The sequence below is a fragment of the Mauremys reevesii genome, linkage group 1, assembly GCF_016161935.1.
Source record: "Mauremys reevesii isolate NIE-2019 linkage group 1, ASM1616193v1, whole genome shotgun sequence".
NCBI classification, from domain to species: domain Eukaryota; kingdom Metazoa; phylum Chordata; order Testudines; family Geoemydidae; genus Mauremys; species Mauremys reevesii.
In genome coordinates, this window is record NC_052623.1 from 309,504,919 (window position 1) to 309,525,404 (window position 20,486).

Below are 20,486 nucleotides of genomic sequence, written 5' to 3' on the forward strand. Positions count from 1 at the left end.
GTAGTGTTTATAATATTAAAGGAGCTTTTCACATATTTCCAAATAAATGTGGCAATCACTGTTAAAACTGAGTGATTGTACTTAAGAAACCAATAGAGTGTATTTTGTGTAGATGCTGTGGCGTAACATGTATTATATTTTGTTTGGAACTCTGTCTCAACACATGGATATAAAAGGAATATTTATATTAAACATTAATGAAAAATAAATTAAAAATATTATGTTTTCAATTTAATAATAAAAACAACAAGCTTCATTAAATGAAAGAAAATAACTGGATTAAAGATGCATTTTTATTCTTTTCTGGACATATTGTACAATTAGCTTTTCATATACAGAAATGCTGCTTTTTCAATTTTAACAATTATAGTGCAATTCAAAATGTTATATTATGAGTAAATGCTTCTACATATTCAGACAACTGAAATGATGAAGTACTGGATTGACTTCACATTTTTAACAAAATATTAATTTTCAAGGATCTGTCAAGCTGTTAAAGAAACAAATCAAAAGCAAAAGATTAAAACATTTTATAGACTGTTATAATAATGTCTTATCAACAGGAGCACTAGAACAGACAATGGCTCATATATTTTACTGTTTCTGGAAAATTGAACCTTGGAATGCTCCACAATCAGAGAATAATTACTCCAAGACAAAATAATGCACCATGTGATGTTACAGATTAAAGAAAAAAAATAGATTTAAAGTGACACCTTAACATAAGGGAATTTCTGCTGCAGCAGTATCTGTTATAGTACAATTGGCGTTCTTATTTGTTCTGTTACACCATCTACCCCTCCTGATGGTTAATCCTACTATCAATATTTCATTTCTCCATCATGCGCATGTAGGTCATTCTTGATCACTGTGAAGAGGTGTACGTTCTGGAGGCAGCATAGGTTGTAACTTCTGCCAGCGCCTGGGAGGCCACAGGATATGGGTAGCACGAGCATGTAAAAGCCCAAGAGAAACCTGCACCAACAACAGACATGAATAAAATGTTACAAGATTATATTTTGAAAAAATATATAGTGAATGATTTTATAAAAGAAATAAGGGCATACAAAGTAAGGAATTTAGAACTGTATTGACTTGTGCTACAGACATAATGGAAGAGAAAAGTAAATGCTATTTGCAAAATACCTAAAAAGACTTATTTTAAGTTCTAATGATTTTGCAGACGCTGCAGTTCAACAGAGTTTTCCCACATTATGTTTAACAGTCATTCACTCAGTCATTTTTATTTTATGTCTGCAAACAAGAAGAGAAGCCATTATTATTATTCTAGTTAGAAAATACCAAAAATTATAAACAACACTACATTTGGACACCAAATATGGGAATTTTTGTTGACTATGTGCTGACTTAATGGCTAAAATGAAAAATGTTGGCACCTAACTTAACCCATGTTTGATAATTAGACACGCTCTGTATCCTTTAAGCTCTGAGTCTTGACAGTTACTCACAAATTTTAGTTCTCTTATAATGCAAAAGCAGTTTTCCCAGATAAGATTTATATTTAATCAGAATACACTTTGGGTACCTCCTCGCCTCTTTACTATTAACCCAATACAACTACAGACACGTAGCTTGAATTCTATCCTCACTTCTCACCACAAAAATAATTCTTTGAATAAGTAGGTAGTTCCACATTTTATGCAAATAGGCACCAAACAGACCCCTATGAATATCTTCAGCTAATTTTCCTGATTTAATTTCATAGGATTAGATGTATATGCACCAATCTCTCTCTTCTACATAATCAAATCACTGAAGTTGAAGTGGCCGATATCTAATTCCATATTTTGTAGCTTGATTAAGCAGGTGCTGAATTACTTGAATATAATTTGGTTAGTTAACAATCCACAGTATCTAACAGAATCAAAGGCAGATCACTGAAATGACTGTGCAATATCTTATTTCACTTGCTGATTGCCTTGGAACACTGCAGTTTTCCTTTTACATTAAGGGGGAGGCCAACTAAGTCCAAGCTTCTGGGTGAGTGTTGTTTGGAAGCTGCTTTTCGATAGACTTACTACATTTTGATTTCAGTATTGCTGTTGTTTTGGATAGCTGGTTGGGTGTTTTGAGCATACAGAATATTCTCTGTTTTAATTATCCCACTAACTGGAGTTCAGATGCCATGGGAGCACACCATCATCACAGGGATTTGTACTCTTAGTTAATTGCACTATATTATACCTATTACAGCGCTGGCTACAAATAATAAAATGGATGCAATCACCAGTGCAGCATATAAGAAGCAAAAATGTACTACTGATGTGGAGGACTAAGTTCTCTTCTCACATCTATCCTGTATTCTCTCAGTGCATGGTCACCTGTTGATTTCAATTGGATTTCTGCATATACAGTGAGAACATAAATAATGGAGTCAAAATATATTTGAATCTGACTGTGAACACTCTGCTTCTGGCTGCGTGTCCCCTAGTGTTCAGGCAAGGGGGAGCCCTGCCTTAGTTTCTCCTCAGCCAGGTACAGACAAGTCCAAACAGTGCTTCTGTGTATTAAAGAGCACCGCCTTCTGAGGGGCTCATTTATTGACAACTGAAATTTATATAAACATAAGCAAGGACTTACTCTGGTACTTATCCCAGCATCAGTACAACTCTCTTTGGAGAGCAAACTTCTGGTTCCTTCCTTCAGAACCGCTCTTCCCTTCCCCTGAAAAGTCTCTAGCTCCTTCTCTCAGGATATTCCTACTCCCTTCACTGGAGGAACTGTCTCTCTCTCTGGATCCTTCCCAGTTTCTCCCTTTACGTTATTCCTGTTCTCTCCTGGGGTTGCATTCCCCTTGTAAGCCCTTTCTCCTCAGAGCACCTTCCTCCTGAGCACACTCACTGACTGAGCTCAGGCAGCCTGTTTTCTAGGGTGCAGATGCTCCTCTACTAATTGAACATTAAACACCTACCTAGGGCAACCAATTACTCGCAGATGGTTTTTAGAGGGATGCCATTGGTAAGCTAGGCCCTGACTCTCCTTAAAGGGCCAATTGCCCCATGACACTGACAGAATGTCATGCTTGAAAATTACTTCTACTGACCATCTTCTGACTTGTTTCAAGAAACAAAACCTCTTCCTAATAAAGCTGATTTACAGAGGAACACGACTAGTGGTATCCTGTGTTAAATAGGCATTTCTGGAAAAGTGCTGGATTGGATGACTAAATTCAGCTCCTACTCCCCACTTTGCTGGTCCTGCTTCCACCCCTCACTCAATATCTCATGCCTCCATTTTACTTCTACTGTGCATGCTCCCCCCTGACTTCATTTGCCATCTTCTGCTCCTTTACTCCCTCAATCCCTGGATGCTGCCACTGGGTCTTTAATGGCAGAGACTAGGTTGAGACCCTGATTTCTGCACCAAAACATGAGGTGAGAAAGAACAGCACCAGGGAACACAGCTTAACTGAGACACTCCAATGAGGAACCAAGAGGAAACCATCCCTTTTTGACCTCTGACTCTTAGGACCCTATTATAATTATACTAAAGATTCCAATAGACTGTAAGGGGAATCTTGGATTGTCCACTTTCTGTCAGAAGGTAGCAAACCACAAGCACAAAATCTAAAGCATAACACGAATTCCTCAGCATTAGTTTAGCACATTGTTCCCTTATTGAGCTGTATTTGAAGAAGAAAAGTCTAATGAGAATGTTCTTCTTCATGAGCAACACTAATTAAAAAGACTAAACTTCTTACAGGCTTAAAAGTGATAAAACAAGATCAGTCAGAGTTATTCTTTTTAATTTGTTTTGTCTTTTAGTCTCGTTAATATGTATTTAAACTGTGTGACGCCTACAGAATGCCATTGGCAGAGAGGAACTCTAAACTCTTTAAAAACAAAACTGGAAAGAAATAATACTAATGCCACAGGTTATATATCAACTCTTAGAAAACAACATTGTAAAAGCATATGCCAACCTATGACTCTGACATGTCTCTCTTGCTTTAACCCCTCAATTTGAGTTAAAATCTATCTATATGCTACAGGCATTCCAAGTGCTTCAAAACAATGATAAACAAAGCACAAAGAGTAAAATTCACCCAAGCTTGGAACAAATAAAACAATAAGATCAATAAAAGTTGTTGTTTCTAATTAGAGTTTCTTTCCCCTGAAGTAATATATTCTCATTAAACACTTTTTTTCTGCAAATAAGTTTAATAAAGGAATAATATGCAGGTCCAACTCTATGGACTTCTTGCTATATTTTAGATGTCCTGCTTGCAGTTTGATACCTTGTGACAGACAGTGGACAATTTTGGATCTTTTTTGTTCTTTTAGATTTGTTTAACTATCTGGGGGTCCTATTCAGGCTAAACGTTGTTGGCTGAATCCTGGACCCCACAAACGTCACTGCAAAAGTGGCCTTAAAACAGCCCTAAAAGGGCAAAGAAAAATTCCCCCAATATGGAGAAATTCTGGGCTGGTGTAAAGTTGGCATATCTGGGCCCCTTTCTGCAATGGCATCTTGGGGGCATTTGGGCCACAGAGGAGGTGTTTCAGAGTGGGGCCAGAGTGTTGTTATGCATTTTGCTGGCCTCCAGCGAGTAGGAAGGTCCATACCCCTAGCTGACCTCTACCTCCTCACACTGCAACCCACATGGGGTATCATCAAACAACTACAACCCCTATATGTATGCCACATGAAATGGACACTGATATGCAAAGGGACAAAAACACAAAAAAATTCATCCCCAAAGGTGAATGCTTTGGAAAGTTATGGAGCAACTGAAAACAGGATCTTAGAATGGAAACACTTCAGCAACTAGCTAGTGTTCCAGGTATAATACTAACTAAAATGTATTGTGCAGGATAGCACAATGTATTGTCAAATTAGATTGTTTGTCTTTAAGAAAGGCTATTACACTGGGTTTTGATATTGTAGGGGTAAAACTGTCTCAGAGTATTTTCTCAGTAAATTAGCCTCTTAAAAAATCCATAGTTTAATAGAAAGTAAACTGCTATTACATTTCATTTTTTGTACACTGCTGAACTTTGAATCAACCTCTCCCAAGTACAGCAGCAGGAGAAAAGCTCAATACAAATAAAATCCTGTGGATTAAAGTAGTATCCCAGAAAAACCACTTCTTCCAGCTGAAGTACCTGAGGTAATGAACAAGAGTAGAAGAAGCAAATGTTGATCTTCTTTCATGCATGTAAGAAACACACTAAGGTGAGAAAAAAGGAATTATTTTATTTAAAAAGCACACAGCACCTCAGATTGCTCAACTTAAATGATACTGCTGGCTGTTACTACTGCAAAAAGCTACCTTGTTTATCAAATAAAAATGCAGTAAGCTTGTTGCAACTATAAGAAGAAAGGCAACATACTGACAACTTCACTCATTCTCCCCAGTCTTACCCCACTCCTACAAGTCAAACCTAATGGAGCCAACAACTGATGAAGAAAAGCATGCAGGACACTAATTTTGTTACAGGTTGAACCGCCCTAGTCCAGCACTCTCGGGTCCAGCAACAACCGTGGTCCGGCATGATTTTATGTTTTTTTTGCTTTCTCTACTTATTTCCTTGTGCCAATACAGTAAAATTGTGGAACAACATTAAGACTTTGTTATGAAGAGAGCTGGTAAGCTTTGGCTAGGCGGCATTGCAAGCGTTGTTCCGTTTATTCATCTCAGTGACATAAAAGTAAAAAGAGGCCCACTCGCTGCATACTGACCTCCTGTGGTTCATCAATTCTCTGGTTCGGCACAGGTCAGGTCCCAAGGGTGCTGGACTAGAGAGGTTCAACCTGTACTAAGTGATTTGTTAGTATTATAGCTGGAGCACTAGCTCCAACACAGATAAACATAACATAAGTGTTTCCATTCAAAGGCCGTGCTGTAGACTCAAACAAGGATTCATCAGGAGTTCTCAATATTCTAATGGGATCATTTTAATTTCAAACAAACAAACAGATTGGTTTGAGCATTGGCCTGTAAATCCACGGTTGTGAGTTCAATCCTTCAGGGGGCCATTTAGGGATCTGGGCAAAACAGTACTTGGTCCTGCTAGTGAAGGCAGGGGACTGGACTTGATGACCTTTTGGGGTCCCTTCCAGTTCTAAGAGATAGGTGTATATCTCCACAAACAAAACACACATACAGGAATAGTGTAGTCATAATAATTATTATATACATTTCAGACAGGTATTCTGTGACAAAATATAAAGAGTATACATTCTGAGAACCAGTTTTAACATTTTGAATATGCATAGAGATGGATAGATACACACAAAATGCTGTATATGTACTGTATGAGAGTGTGTGTGTGTGCATGCATCATCTATATCTATATCCATATAAGAGAGCTCAAAATCTAAATGCTAAGACCAATTCTCAGAATGAATAAAATTCACAGTATGGCACAGTCTAGATATTTGAAATTTGTAGAACAATTGCACCTACCCCATTCCAATGTGTCTTTGCAAATTAAGATGTTCATATCAGAATAGGTGGGCACTCACTGAATTCTTAATAAGGTTCATATTCTTGACTGAATCAAAATAGGGTAGTGAATTAAGTAACAAAATAAGTGAGCTGTGTTCTCTTAGTCAATCAGAGCTGAATGGCTAGATTAGGCCTGAGTTATAAAAGGGGCAAAACAAAGAATTTTTTAGTTATCAAATTATAAATTTCACACATAGATGAAGCTATTACAGAGGAGAGAGAGAGCTTGGTTAACCTTTTGTCATCACTTACATTCATAACAGCATCAAAGTACTGTGGATTTAAGGAAATTAAGCAATATGCAGGATTTTTTCCCCCACTTTCATAGGGAAAGCAGCTAAGAATGCCAATGACTGACTTAGATACATTAACAAAAAGGCCTGGTACATATATTCCTCTGACTGAATGCACTGAATTCTTGGAATTGTCAAGAATATGTTATTGAGAGGACAGCAATAACTAGTGATGTTCTTTTTCAATTTCTTCCTCTGTCTTTTCAAAAGTCCTTTTTTTAAACTGAGGTTAATTTACAATATTTTACTGTTAGTCTTTTATCTCCAATAAGTATAACTTTATTAGAAATTATTTGTGAGATTCTTCCTTGCTTATGATTAACAGAACTATTATTCTAGATAGGCCTACAGAAAGATTTATAAACCATTCTACTATTTATTTTAAAGATTTTTAGCCCAAAGAGTTGCAAAAATTAAGACAGAATTTGCTTTAGTGCACAGCATGATATGCTTGCTTGCTGCATATACCAAAAAAATTATCATTTAATAGTTTAATATTTCACTGACTGATGCATCAAAACTAAGCCTAAATAGGGCTGTCACTATGTCACGTTACTCAACAGAAGAATTGAACTTATTAATAGTCTTCATGAAACAGCCCAGATTAAAAAGCACTAGCATATATGCATTTCAATAATGTAAAGAATTGGTAATTTAAGTGGTGGGAAATTGTCATTACAACACATTTATTATCTTCAAATAGAATGTAGCAGATACATCCCAAGTCTGTATATATTAATTATTCAGAAATACATACACATTTTGAAACTATTGTGTGAATTCCAGTCAAGCATACTTTGCACCAGTACCTTCTGAGAGTGTCAGTATAAGTGACATTTTTCACCTGATTACATTGCTTCACCTCCATTTGTAATGTTGGGTGCTCCCCAAGGAATATAGATAGAGTTGTTCCCATACTCCTTAGAGCCCATAAACTGTCATTCTGTCTGGCCCATATTCAAGATTATACAATGTGGGAGTGGCTCCTTAGATCTTCTGCTTCCACTACGAACTCACAAGTGTCAGGCAGAGTTTGGCTCTTAGAAAACCAGTCTTTAGTGTGAATGTTGCTAGCATTGCTGAGCTCAGTAAATTGGTTAAAATACAAATCAGGTTTTCATTGAGTTTTTAAAAAGTAGAGGGAGGAGTTATATTTCAGGGTCAGTTTTCACTGTTGAGAAAAGAGTTTTTTTCCTGTCCAGGAACTCTCTAACAGAAAACTGAGGTCTGGATCTTATACACCCAGGCTCAGACCTTATGCCCTATTAATAATATTCTGCCCCCCCCACACACACACTATGTTCTACATTAGTTAGTATGCATATTTTCCAGTTCCTGAGTGGCTAACAGGAGATGTCCTACAGCACCATTCCAGGAAGTTATTTTTAATATTGATGCCTATATTCTTTTTTATTTCAATTCAGAAGAGAAAAGATTAAAGGGTGCCCATACAAGTCTCTAGGTGATCTCGTCAATATTTAAACACACTAGTCTTATGTTTTACAAGTCCAACACTTTCACCCACACCCAACAATGAGCAAGCAAAACAAAAACAAACAATCTATCCACCACTCATCACACTGAGAATTCCTTAACCTGCTCAAAAGCTGAGGAGAATAAATATGCTTTGCTACATGCCCTCAAGGTCAAGAGGTACTGGCTAGTTCATATCAAAGGGGGGAAGCGCCAAAGAAAACAGATTCTCACAAAGAATGCCCCTCACTTGTTTAACTGAGGGTGGCATTGCTCAAGTGCCGTTGGTGATCAACATCCCTAACACAGGAAAACAGACAATCTTTTAGTTAGGCAGTTCTCAAGCCATTTATGGCTTTACTGGGCAAACGTTACATCTTAAACTCCATCCAAAAGCAACCGGCAGACAGTGCAGGTCATACAGCACCCCTTTTAAAATGCTCCCACCAAGATACAAGCTGTAGAATTGCGTACTAGCTTTGCTTAGTGCATGAATTCAAAATCTAGCCCCCATATAGAGTGTACTTATTTATTTTTATTTTTAAAACAAGATGGGACTTATCAAAAGCTCCATTTAAATTGATCCATTTAAAATCACATACTAAATTAAACAATAAAATAAAGCATCCCAGTAAGCATAATCCCTTAATCTTCACCCATTATTAAAAAACAAATCAGCAGCCCACTCCCTCTGTTCCCACTATCTGCCCCCAAAGCCCAGGAAAGTAGATGGTCCTTACAACATGCCCTGAATGGTAACAAATTATGACTATTTAGGACCAAGGAGAGGAGTGGATTTCAATGTTAAGGAACCCTTAGTGGACAGCATCCTGCATGTAGCTTCCTCTGTTTTATACCCCAAGGTTCCAACTTGAATGTTTCCACTGATGACTGTGGTAGTATCTGGCATTGGGAGAGAGAAAGTCTCTAAGTAGATAGGTCCCACACCATTTAGCTTGTTTCACTACCTTACATTCTGCCTGGAAGTTAACTGACAACCCCTGTAAATCATACTGTTCAGCAATCTAACCCTGCGGTGACAAAGACACAGATGATACTAGCTAGGTTCACATCTGAAGTAACTTACAACCTCCCAGATATATTTAAACAGAATAATCTGTTCTGAGAATTACTATTCCCTGATCAGGCCCTCTGATCCTGACTGGGATTTCTAGGCACTAGTGCAATATAATAGTGTTACCAACTATACATATGACATCATGACCAATGACACCATAATTTGTTTCCTCTGGTATGAGTAGCTAGTTCAAGAAGTATCAGAGGGGTGGCCATGTTAGTCTGGATCTGTAAAACCAGCAAAGAGTCCTGTGGCACCTTAAAGACTAACAGACGTATTGGAGCATGAGTTTTCGTGGGTGAATACCCACTTCGTCGGATGAAGTGGGTATTCACCCATGAAAGCTCATGCTCCAATACGTCTGTTAGTCTTTAAGGTGCCATAGGACTCTTTGCTGCTAGTTCAAGAAGACGTGTGTTAATAAAAACTAGGTGTGATAATAGACATTTTATCCTTGTTAAAACAAGTTGGAAAAGCATGTTTAGGATACTACAGCTTTTGCCTGGTAAGAAAGGAGATTTTTAAAAGGTAGGTGAATTGTTTTAAAATTTTCAAAAGAACACATTTGTAGGTTTCAGCAAACAGAACTGTAATCACTCATAGTTTCCCCAGTTCTTTCATACTATGTAAGTTCTTGTTTTTAGACTGACATGTATCATGCTCTTTGGATATTTTTATCAGAATCATTTTGATTTTCTTGTACTCGTCAGGAAAAAAAAAACACTCAGTAGACCATTCCACTTAATTAAATCTTTCAAAAAGCCCTACTGTGAGGCTTGTTTATATTTTCTTATATAATGACATACAAAAGCAGTCTGGCTTACAGAAAACATGCTGTTGAAAAGCAATAGGGAGCAGCTATTCGATGGGTAGCTAGGATATCAAAGTGTCATTAGATAGCTGCATGGTATGTTATTAAAATTGTAAAAGACTTTCTGATATAGGTCTCTGTGTGAAGATGCCCACAGCTCATTGAAAATGGTACATTCTATCAAAACCATTTGCAGTCTATATATACTCTCACTGAGCTGCAAGATTTATAGGGAGAAACATATAAATATGCTTAATAGATATTTGATTCCCCCCTCCACCGCATAGCTAAAACAGAGAGCCCAAAAGAGTGTTTAAATACCTTGAAGGACAATTACGTGCAGGGTAGGGCGCAGAAGAAATTAACTTTCTTGTGTCCTTTCCAGCTGTCATTCAGCAAGAAAGACCCTCCTCTCACACAGGGATCTAGTGGGAGGCAGGGGTGAAAGTAACTTAAAGGACTTACCGGTACGCCGGAGTCCTGATTGAGGCGTGGCCTCAACCAGAAAAGGCAGGGCCTTTAAAGATTTAAAGGCCCTGGGGCTCTGGCTGTGGCTGGGAGCCCCAGGGCCTTTAAATCACCCTGGAACTACCAGCTGCACAGGCAGCTGGGAGCCCCGGGGCTCACTGGCAAATTAAGGGGCCTGGGGCTCTGGCCACTGTGGGCTCTGGCGGGGATTTAAAGGACTCGGGGCTCTCCGCAGCAGCCAAAGCCCTGGGCCCTTTAAATCACCACCGGAGCCCTGCCGCTGCTACCCCAGCGACAGCAGGGCTCCAGAGGCAATTTAAAGGGTCCAGGGCTCCCCACAGGTGATTTAAAGGGCCCAGCAGTGATTTAAAGGGCCCAGGGCTCCCCACAGCCGGAGAAGTCGGTCTAGTTGGGCACGGCGTACCGGCTCTTGCCGGTACGCTGTACCGGACCGTACCAGCTTACTTTCACCTCTGGTGGGAGGTAGCAAAGGGACTGGTGAAGAGGCAATCTCCTCTCAGGATTTGAGCCCCACTGTATGAATGTAGAGCCCAGCCAGATTGAGGTGCTAAGGCAGCTTTCTATGCTTGTTGAGCATGGGAGTCACATTTGGTATATCAATAATTTAAGTATGTTCTTGACTAGAAATACAGGGGGCCAAATTCATCCCTGGCTCAACTCCAGACAGAGCCAGTGTTCACGTACTACATTATCTGAAGAACTAGTATCACCTGATGGTGCCCTAACGTTTTACATATCCACATATTCTATCAGTGAAGGCTGAGAAGGAAGGATATTGCATTCCCTTGATATTTTACTATGTAGTGTTTAAGGGCATAGATTATCATATTTATTCATTTCATATCCAGATAAAATCTTAAACTTTATATAACCATCTTTTCTATTTCATCAGTCAATGGCAATAATAAAATATTTCCTATTATAAATGAGAAATATATGTATAGTGTCAGAGTTAAAGTGTGAGTCTTAGACCCCTTTGCAGGCCCTCTCAAGTGCATGCCTGAGATGACATGCTCAGCTTCCTTCCCTGCTCAAGGGTGGTACACCATGGTCTAGCCACTCTTGGACTGGATCTGTTAGTTACAGACCCCTGTTTCTGAATCATGTAAAAATGATAAGTCCAACTGTGTTTGGTACCTGCAAGGAAATTTCTCTCAGGGGCCTGTGGCCATTGGCTGATTAAAGTGACTCAAAACAGTTTTATCAAAACAAACCTCTTGTTTATTCACCCAAAGGTAAATAATAGACAGTGAAGACGGATAAAACAACAAAAGCCTATATGCCTGTGTCTTATCTAAACCTTACCCATTGCTTGAAAGTTTTTGGTCTATCCCACTGAGCCCAGACATCTTACATCTGGGCTGGGAGAAAAACTGTGCTGTTGTATTCTGGCAGTGAGTCTCTGTCAGTCTCACCTCCAACAGCTGATGCTCTCTTCTGAAATAGGTGGGAGGGTTTAATGGTTTCGTGTCCTTTTGATGTTAAGCTCTGACCTTGGGAAAATAAATGTGTTAACCTGGCTAGAGCTGGGTAGGTAAGCATTTCCTGATTAACAGTCCCCCAGTGTTCTCTAAAAGACCCTTGGTATTCATTCTGGAGGTATCTTATCTCTGTCTATTTCATTTCCTGCTTGTTCTTCCTAACTACCTTCTTTGCTTTAATACTGTGGAGTCAGATGGAATAACACCAGGCAGGTAAACTGAGAGACATGCTGTACATAAAATACGTAATATGGATATCTCCCTCCTTCTCCATACATTATAATTGCATTTAATCTACTACCTTGTCCTAAAAAACTACTTTTTTCTCACTGAGATATTAAGTTCTGCTTTTAATCCACACACAGAGAGGTGTCCACCTTTTTGCAATGGAACTGAATTAATGAATTCAGTTATTTGCATAATTAATAAATATTTTATTGTAGTCACATTTGTGCAGTTAAGCCCCACTTCAGCAAAGCCTTCAGCATGTGCTTAACTTGAAGCACATGAGTAATCTCATCTCTATTCAGCAAAGCACTTAAACACATTCTTATAGTTAAGCAAGACAAAATAAATCAGTTTTACATTCTCGTTCTGAGCTAACTGGATCTTAATTTGTTAACCTCTTAAATTACTGAATTTCTCAGTATTTACACATATTGGAGAAATTATGCTCTTAAATTACTTACATGGGGAAAGGATTAGCACATTTGAAAGTTGAAAGACCCAAATATCAGTACTTCCTGATGCAGTTATGCTGTAAATCATTACATAGAGCTCTTCCACTTCTTGTCAAAATATCAACTAAATGCAACTGAATTTTAAATGTTTGATTTATTAAGTTACACAAATCTATTCAATATGCACTTGCCTCTGGCAGCTGTAAAACTCAGGAGTTATTTTGTATCTTAATACTTTGGGGCTTGAAATCACATTTTAGATCAACAAGAGGCTGCTTATCCATCACTATTTCTGCAATGCCTGGAGTTCTAACAGCATTTGAGAAATTAGCGGGGGAGACAGAAATAATGAGATACATAGATCACATGATCAGACAAATTTTCATTATTCTACTCTAGAAAAAAAAATCTAGGGCTCCTGTACATTCACTGTGAAGTTTTATTATGTTTCAGGGATCTTGAGAGTCTTACAAATAAAGTAGATGATCCACATATCAAAATCAAGATGTTTCTGAGACCATCAATAATAGAACACAGATCTCCTAGTTTGCTCTTAAGAGTCACAGAATCATATCAGCTATTCTTAAGGTAAGGGGGGAAAGACTGCAGCTGAAACTGCTACTTTACTAATGGAGGTGTGCAGAACTATTTCTAGGGGGCTCCTGTTCCTCAGCTACTAAACATCTTTGCTTAGGATTTTTGGTCCTTGGTAAAAACTATACTGTCTTCTTTTCACAGTGATGTTTTGTGCTTTTTCTGTTGGGTTATTGTAGGAAGATCCCTGAAAAGGCAAACTAGCCACCAAAGCTTCTGTATAGCAAATAGCAGTAAGTGCCCTGTGCTCCAGTATAACAGCATTCTCCTGCTGTATTTTCAGTCTTCAATCTGTAAGAAGCCACACTCAGCCAGAGTTGAATGAGAAGTAGCCTTCTCTTCAGAAGTCTCACACCAGATGATGTTATACACCCTTAATACACTTGAAGAAAGAAGAAGAACTGGAGGCATACACACCCTATGTTTCCAGACTTGAGGATATAGTTTTAACCTTTGAGGAGGAACTACATAGTGTGAGTCAAAATCATGCCATTTTAAATAAAGAATTTGAAAAGGTTAAGCATGTATCTTTTGATAGAAGAAAATGTGTTTCTTACAAGAACTGAAGGAAAACCAGGCCAAGGGCAAGAATCTGAGGGGAGCTGGAATTTAGTAAGACGTAGATAGAATCAAAATTTTGGATCGGAGTTCAGCGTTGCTTGAACTTTTATTTTAACTTTGATGACTTTCTGAAGATGGAAAAAATCTATTGTCCCTGTTGCAGCTCCCAATACAGAATGGAAATTTGGCAGATGCCAACTGCATTTAGACACACCTCTGACTAGTCCTAGGATTTCAGTTAGAGGGATCAAGCTCTGAAGAGGACAGCACAGCACAAGGGGATCAAACTGAGCAATAATAACCCCTAAATTCTCCAATAACAATCCCTAAAAGTCCACTGCAACAACTGCCAAATTCTGCACCGACATTAATTTATTCCACCACTGTCAAATAGTTTCATTCCCATCCCTTCCGATCCCCACACAACTATTGCTCAATGACATATAGTTTGTCAAGAATCAGTTTTGACAGTGATTATTTCTGAGAATGTTCTTTTGTCGCTATACTTCCCAGTCACCATGGCTCCACTCCCTGAGCCACTGATCCTGTGATGTTGTCCTAGCAGCCCAGCTTAGATCCTCTTTCCCACAAGTGTGCCAGGAAAGAAGGCGACAGGTAGCTGTTGACCAGGACAAGCAGGCAAATTAATGACAGATCCATGGGATTGGTTTAAATGGCAGCCAGTAACTTTATTAATTATACCTTGGGTATGAGCACCACACTGTCCTCAGCCTGCTCGCACGTACCAGGCTTTTAATTTGTTCCACTGAGAGTTCTAGGGCTTTAACTACAAACTAAACAATAACTCAGGGTAGAACCTCCTTACAGATTCAGCTCTGTTGTTAAAACTTTTCCTTTTCTGCCTCTTAAATAAGGGGTGGGGTGAGGTGGGGTGGAGTGATAGGGGAACCTCAGTCTGCAAAGACTTCAGGCTACTCTCCTTCTGTGAGTACAAAGTCTAACTGTACTATCTCAAGTCTCATTTCCCTCTGAGAGCTGGCCCTTTTAGCCTTTGCCCACACAGCACATGGGCCCCAAGTTGCAACAAGTCAGTAATTTTAACTGCATTATATGAACCTTGAATCATATCATTTCTACCCAACTGTGCCTCCAACGGGCTGCGAGGAAGGTAAAAAAAACCACCAGATCACATACCAATTTAGTCTCAGGGGAAAAATTCCTTCCCTCTCCTCCCTAAAAACAGGAGATTGTTCAGAAATGTAGCATCATAAGCAGCAGAGCTCCTAACCTACTTCTAAGGGGAGGGAGGGCAGGGCAGCTAAGCAGAGAAAAAGATGCTTTTTGAAAAGCCATGGCTAGCTTAAATAGGCAAAGGGGCACCCAGCAGCCAATCAGCTGGCTCCACCCCACCCACCCTTTGCTCAGCTAGTGGCTAAGTGGAAAATGGAAGGAAGGAGGGAACGGGAATGAGCAGTGCCCCCCCCCATCTTGTTACACATGCGTTTTGGATTTTTTTCATTCCCTGCTGTCCAGGTCCTCCTCTGCTAAAGGCAGCGAGAGGGTAGCCTCAGTGGCTCATCTTCCAGGCTTCCTAGGCCTTGGCTACTACATTGTTCCCTAGGCAGCACAGCTCACCAGCCTACACTTCTAGCTTTCCTCTGGCTCCCGGACCCTTGGCTGGCTGGCTCTATGGAACAGTGCAGGGAACATCCATTGTAAAACAAATCACTCCCCTTTGGGGAAAGCTGGAGAACACGATGCCACTGCAGCTGCGTCCAGGTAGAGCAGTGAGTCAGAAAACAAAATGTCCAGTATCTGGTTGCAGCCAAATGGTGATTCTGTGGCATCTTGGAAAAATCCTAAATTCTATGACCACAGAATTATAGAATATACAGGGCCTTGACTGAGATTAATAGGGCAGGGCACATCTACAAAGCTACTGTTTCAAACTCTCTGTAGACCCAGGCAGGTATCTCACTCATCCGTTTATCCTCAGATCATATTTTCAAGGTCACCGCCTCAGCTGTAAAGGATACTTTTTTTTTAAAGTTGAGATTCAGGAGCACAAGCTGATGGCAAGGGATGAATTCTACAGCCACAGAATCAGGAAATACCGGGGCCTTTATTATAGCAACAAGTATCCAGAGCAGAAAATTACACATTTTAGGCACAAGGAATTTAGTTAACATATGTTGATCATTCTCACAAAAAACCCAAAACCTTAACTCGTTTTTAAAAAAGCTGACATTATAAAACATTCAATTTCTGTTAAAAAAATCAGTTTATCCTAGCTAGCTCTTTATGATAAAATACACATAAATAAGAAGCTCAGTGCAGCCTAAACTACAGAATTACAATCAACACCTTCATCATCAGAAACTACTGATTAATGAAAAACCTAAAGTAACTTGTTGAAACACATGAACCTATTAGACAGAAGCAGAGCCCTTCTCTAAAAAAGCCAAGGTTTTCCTCAAAACTAGGATAAAGGTGAAAAAACAAACAACTGGTTACAGGCTTTATCCCCAATACATGGTATCTTGTGCAGTCATTTACATTAGTGCAATGTGTGTGTAAAATGCTACCACTCTGATCTGGTGTAAGGATCTATCCAAGGTACAGAGCACCAGAGAATCAGACCCTATATCTGAAATCTACAGCAAATCAAGCCTTGCCTTAGTTGTTCTACTGAATTTATGGCTGCTACACAATAAAAGTTCATTCAGTATGATGAACATCATTTGTGATTTGTTACTTAGAGCCAAGGCAAAATTAACGCCCATATTTAGCAGCAACTCTTTAGGACGCTTAACAATATCAAAACAAGAAAACACTCAAAACTTTCTGTAAATAATCTAAAATGATATCTTATAAATAATTTATGACTGGATCCTAAAGCCATGTCAGAAATAGTTTTCAGACAACAACATGTCACATTATTTTATACTTGATATGTTGCTCAAGTTAGTAACCAAAAAGTGACTTGTATTACTTATTCACTTACAAAAAATATTTTGTTAAGACAGCGTTAAGGTTGCTGCCATCACAAATGCTCCCTTTAGCCTTCCAGAATATGAGACACAGACACCATAAACTCAAATGTTAGTCAACCAGGAAACACTCATTTTAGGTCCCATAGCATATCCCTTGTTGGGTGTTAAAATATAAGAAAACCAGGAAGTATATAGTTAAGGTAGCACTTGACCTACAAAACATTCATACACCCTTAATTCTGCTCCTCACTAGGATGCCAGCATCTGGAGACACAGTACAATGATACTTAGTGAACTGGGTGTCACTACATCAATCAGGACTTTGCAAGATTCTCATGACATTGGGACATTAAAGGATGTTAAGAGCTTGGATTCTGAAAACCCCCTCAGCCTTCAAAGTTTGGGGAAATTTTGGTTTGAGCCCCTCTCTAAAATATTTTCATTCAGAAATATAATGCACTTTATTCTTCATAAAATAATGCACTTTATTCTTCATATTCTTTGAGTTGCTTAGAATGAAAAAAACTATAATATATTAATGCTAATACTAAGCATTAGAGTTACTTCTGTAAAAATGTATTTGAATTTTTGTTTAGTTTACAGAAAATATACTTCATGCTTGTTAATAGTCTGTGAATATATTGAAATAAGAATAAATAAATCAAATACTAAAATAAAAACAATGTTCTGATTGTTTAAACATACTAGCAGGAAAGAAAGTAAAATTTAAAAATGGAATTAAACACACATATCCAATTAGAGTTTTTTCTCTTTTGTTGATTGTGATTATAATCCATAATGGTGACAGTTGTCTGCAGTTTAAAAAAATGGCAGTATCTCCTGTGACTGCTGGTCTAAACTCTAACCCTCTCCTGATGAAAAAAACAAAACTATTTACAGCCAAAGTATACTCCTGTGTTCCTTTAGAATAATGGTATAACTGTTCAGATGAAATGTCACCTCGAACTGTGAATTTATAGCATTGAATCCCTAGTCTGATCAAAGCAAATGGAAAGACTCCAATTGACGTCAATGGGAGTTGGGTCAGGCCCTTATATTAAGTATTCAAGGCTACACATCCATTGGGGAGGCAGAAGAGGAATGTTTGGCAACAGGACTATTATTATTGCTACCCATGGCTTATTCATTCTTTTGGCATTTTTTCTGATTCAGTTCTATATGGTTCAAATTTGTCTGAACTTAGGGTGTGTAGTGTTAATATGCCTTCTTTAGAGCAGCTGACTAAATCAACTGGTTACGTCCATGAATTACCCTATCTGACAATACTTGGATCTGGATTAGGTTTAGGCTAGAGCTCAGGCTTCAGATTTGAGGCCAAATGAAGCCTAGTATTTGAGTTCTGATATTAGTACCATTCCTGAATAGTAGAAATCCTGAGTTCTGCTCTTCTAATGAGATTTCTAGTAAATTGGGAACTTAATCCTAAATTGACAAATTTAATTTTCCCCATAACAGAAGATATGAAATAGAGAAAAGACATCAGGCAGCATAAAAAAATGGATAAGTTGGCCTCACTTCTCAAAGGACTTGATCCCAAACCTATTGAAGTCAATGGCAATGCTCCATTGGATTTCATTGCTGCAGGATCTGTGCACAGTCTCTAAGGATATGTCTAAACCGCAAAGAAAACATGCAGTCTCAGAGCTTAGGTCAATTGACTTGGGTTGCAGCGCTAAAAATAGCAGTGTAGGTGTTCCCACTTGAACTGGAGCCCAGGCTTTAAAACCTCATGGCGTGTATGTGTCTGTCTGTTTGTCTCTCAGAGCCCGAGTTCGAGCCCAAGTGGGAACATCTACATTACTATTTTTAGTCCTGCAGTCTGTGCCTCATGAGCCTGAGTCAATTGATTTGGGCTCTGAGACTCAGTGCTGGAGGATTTTCTTCGCAGTGTAGATGTAAGCGGGGGAATGGTCTCGCTATTGTGGGGAACTTTCCTGGCTTCTGCACTACCCCGGTAAAGTGGGCTAGCAAAAGGATCTGAGTCCTCGCTCCCACTTCCTTTACCCAGAGGCCTCCCTACCCTTGAGGACTCCCCTTCCACTCTCCTGTCTGGCAGAGTCCTCATAACCCCAACAAGGCTCGGCCCAGGATTCCTGGGGGGCTTGACTCTCAACCCTGCTGTGGTCACCTGGGACAGGGGCTAGAGTGTCCTCCCTCTGGGGTACTCTCTCTGCACTGGGCACCTCCCTGGCCCACTGATCATTTCATACAATTTAAAGCAAATACAAGTTGTTTAGTTAACAATTATTTAAAAAAAAAAAAAGGAAAAATGGGAAAAGTTAAAGAAAAACACATCACCCTGCTCTGTGGCAGGGAACATTACAAACAGTGTCTCTAGACATCAGGGCACTTCACAGTCTGTTCTTTGTAGGCCCCAGCCCTCCTTCTCAGGCCCTGGCTGTGCTGCGGGGATGCTGCGGGTTGGACACTTGCAGTGGTGGTGGACACACACCTCTGGGCTTTGGGTGGTGGGATCCTTTTTTCCAGCATCAGCCCCTCGTCGGATTAAGATCCCCCTCCCAGTCTGGCCTGCAAGGACCTTTGGCTGGGGTGTCTTTCTGGCTGGGCCCTTTGCCCAAGGTCCCCCCTGGGCTGGCCCCAGTTGCTCACCACACCTGGCTCTGTGGCTGCAGCTCTGCTCCCAGAACAGGATCTGCTCTCCCTGGGCTGTGCCTCTGGTTCTGTGATTCTGCTCCCAACTCTGACCTGCTACCTGGGCTGTTTTTCTGGCCCCGGCACAGCTCTGCTCCCCAGCTCAGCTCCCAGCTCAGCTTGGGCGCCTGCTTTCTCCTTAGTTCGGCCCCATTCTGTCTGACCCAGGTAATTCCAGCTCACACGGAGGACGACGGGACCTCCCTGGCGTCCTGACTCCCTGATTAGCCTGCCCGCCCTGTCAATCAGCCACAGAGGCTGAGGCTGACCTAGAGCATTGGCCTCTCCTCCTTCTTTTAGTGCTGGGAGCTAGCCAACCAAAACACCCCCACTGAATGTTAGTAAGGGGGCAACAGTCCCCTTACACAGACATACACTAATACTACATTTCTCAGTCTCATTAATAATTGTTTTTTCCTCAGAAAAAGTATAACAAAAGACTTCCTTTTTTTTGTGCAAAGTTAAAAGCAAATGACTTCCCTGCACCTTTAAGCAGGGGGGCTAGGGGTGTATTTGGTTGGCTGGCCAAATGAAGGGAACAGTGCTTTATGGCTGGGTGGGGAGATGAAAACTGCGGCAGAAGGGTCAGTGTGGTCACTGACTCATCCCCTAGGAATACAGGGTTTAAAAGGAGCGGCTCTGCATCCAAAGCCTCCCTTTTACACGGAGGAGGCTGAAGCAGCACCCACCCTCCCCCCTCCCCTTTAGGTGGTGAAATACCAGGTTTGGTCAAGACCTGCTGTGGGCATTGCACTGGACGCGCCTTTTTTAGGGGTCTGGGAAGCATTTTTTCCCTTACCACCAGAGAGGCTTGAGTGCAGTCGTGGGCTTTTTAACTCCCCCCAGCGGGTTCAGGAATAGCTCTGTTCATGCCTGGCATGAAGAGCGGTAGGCCATATGTCGCAACTCATTATTTATGTGTAGGGT

General features: G+C 40.0%; 1 protein-coding gene across 8 annotated transcripts in view; it reads right to left on the reverse strand.

Annotated features, from left to right (window-relative positions):
• Positions 1–310: 310 nt before the first annotated feature.
• Positions 311–20,486, reverse strand: part of IMMP2L (inner mitochondrial membrane peptidase subunit 2) — an 866,964-nt gene continuing 846,788 nt past the window's right edge. For all 8 annotated transcript variants that reach the window (XM_039520123.1, XM_039520118.1, XM_039520116.1 and 5 more), the window contains one exon: positions 311–975. In XM_039520123.1, the coding sequence (XP_039376057.1) occupies positions 856–975 (120 nt within the window). In that variant the 3' untranslated portion in view covers positions 311–855. The remainder of the gene's footprint in view (positions 976–20,486) is intronic.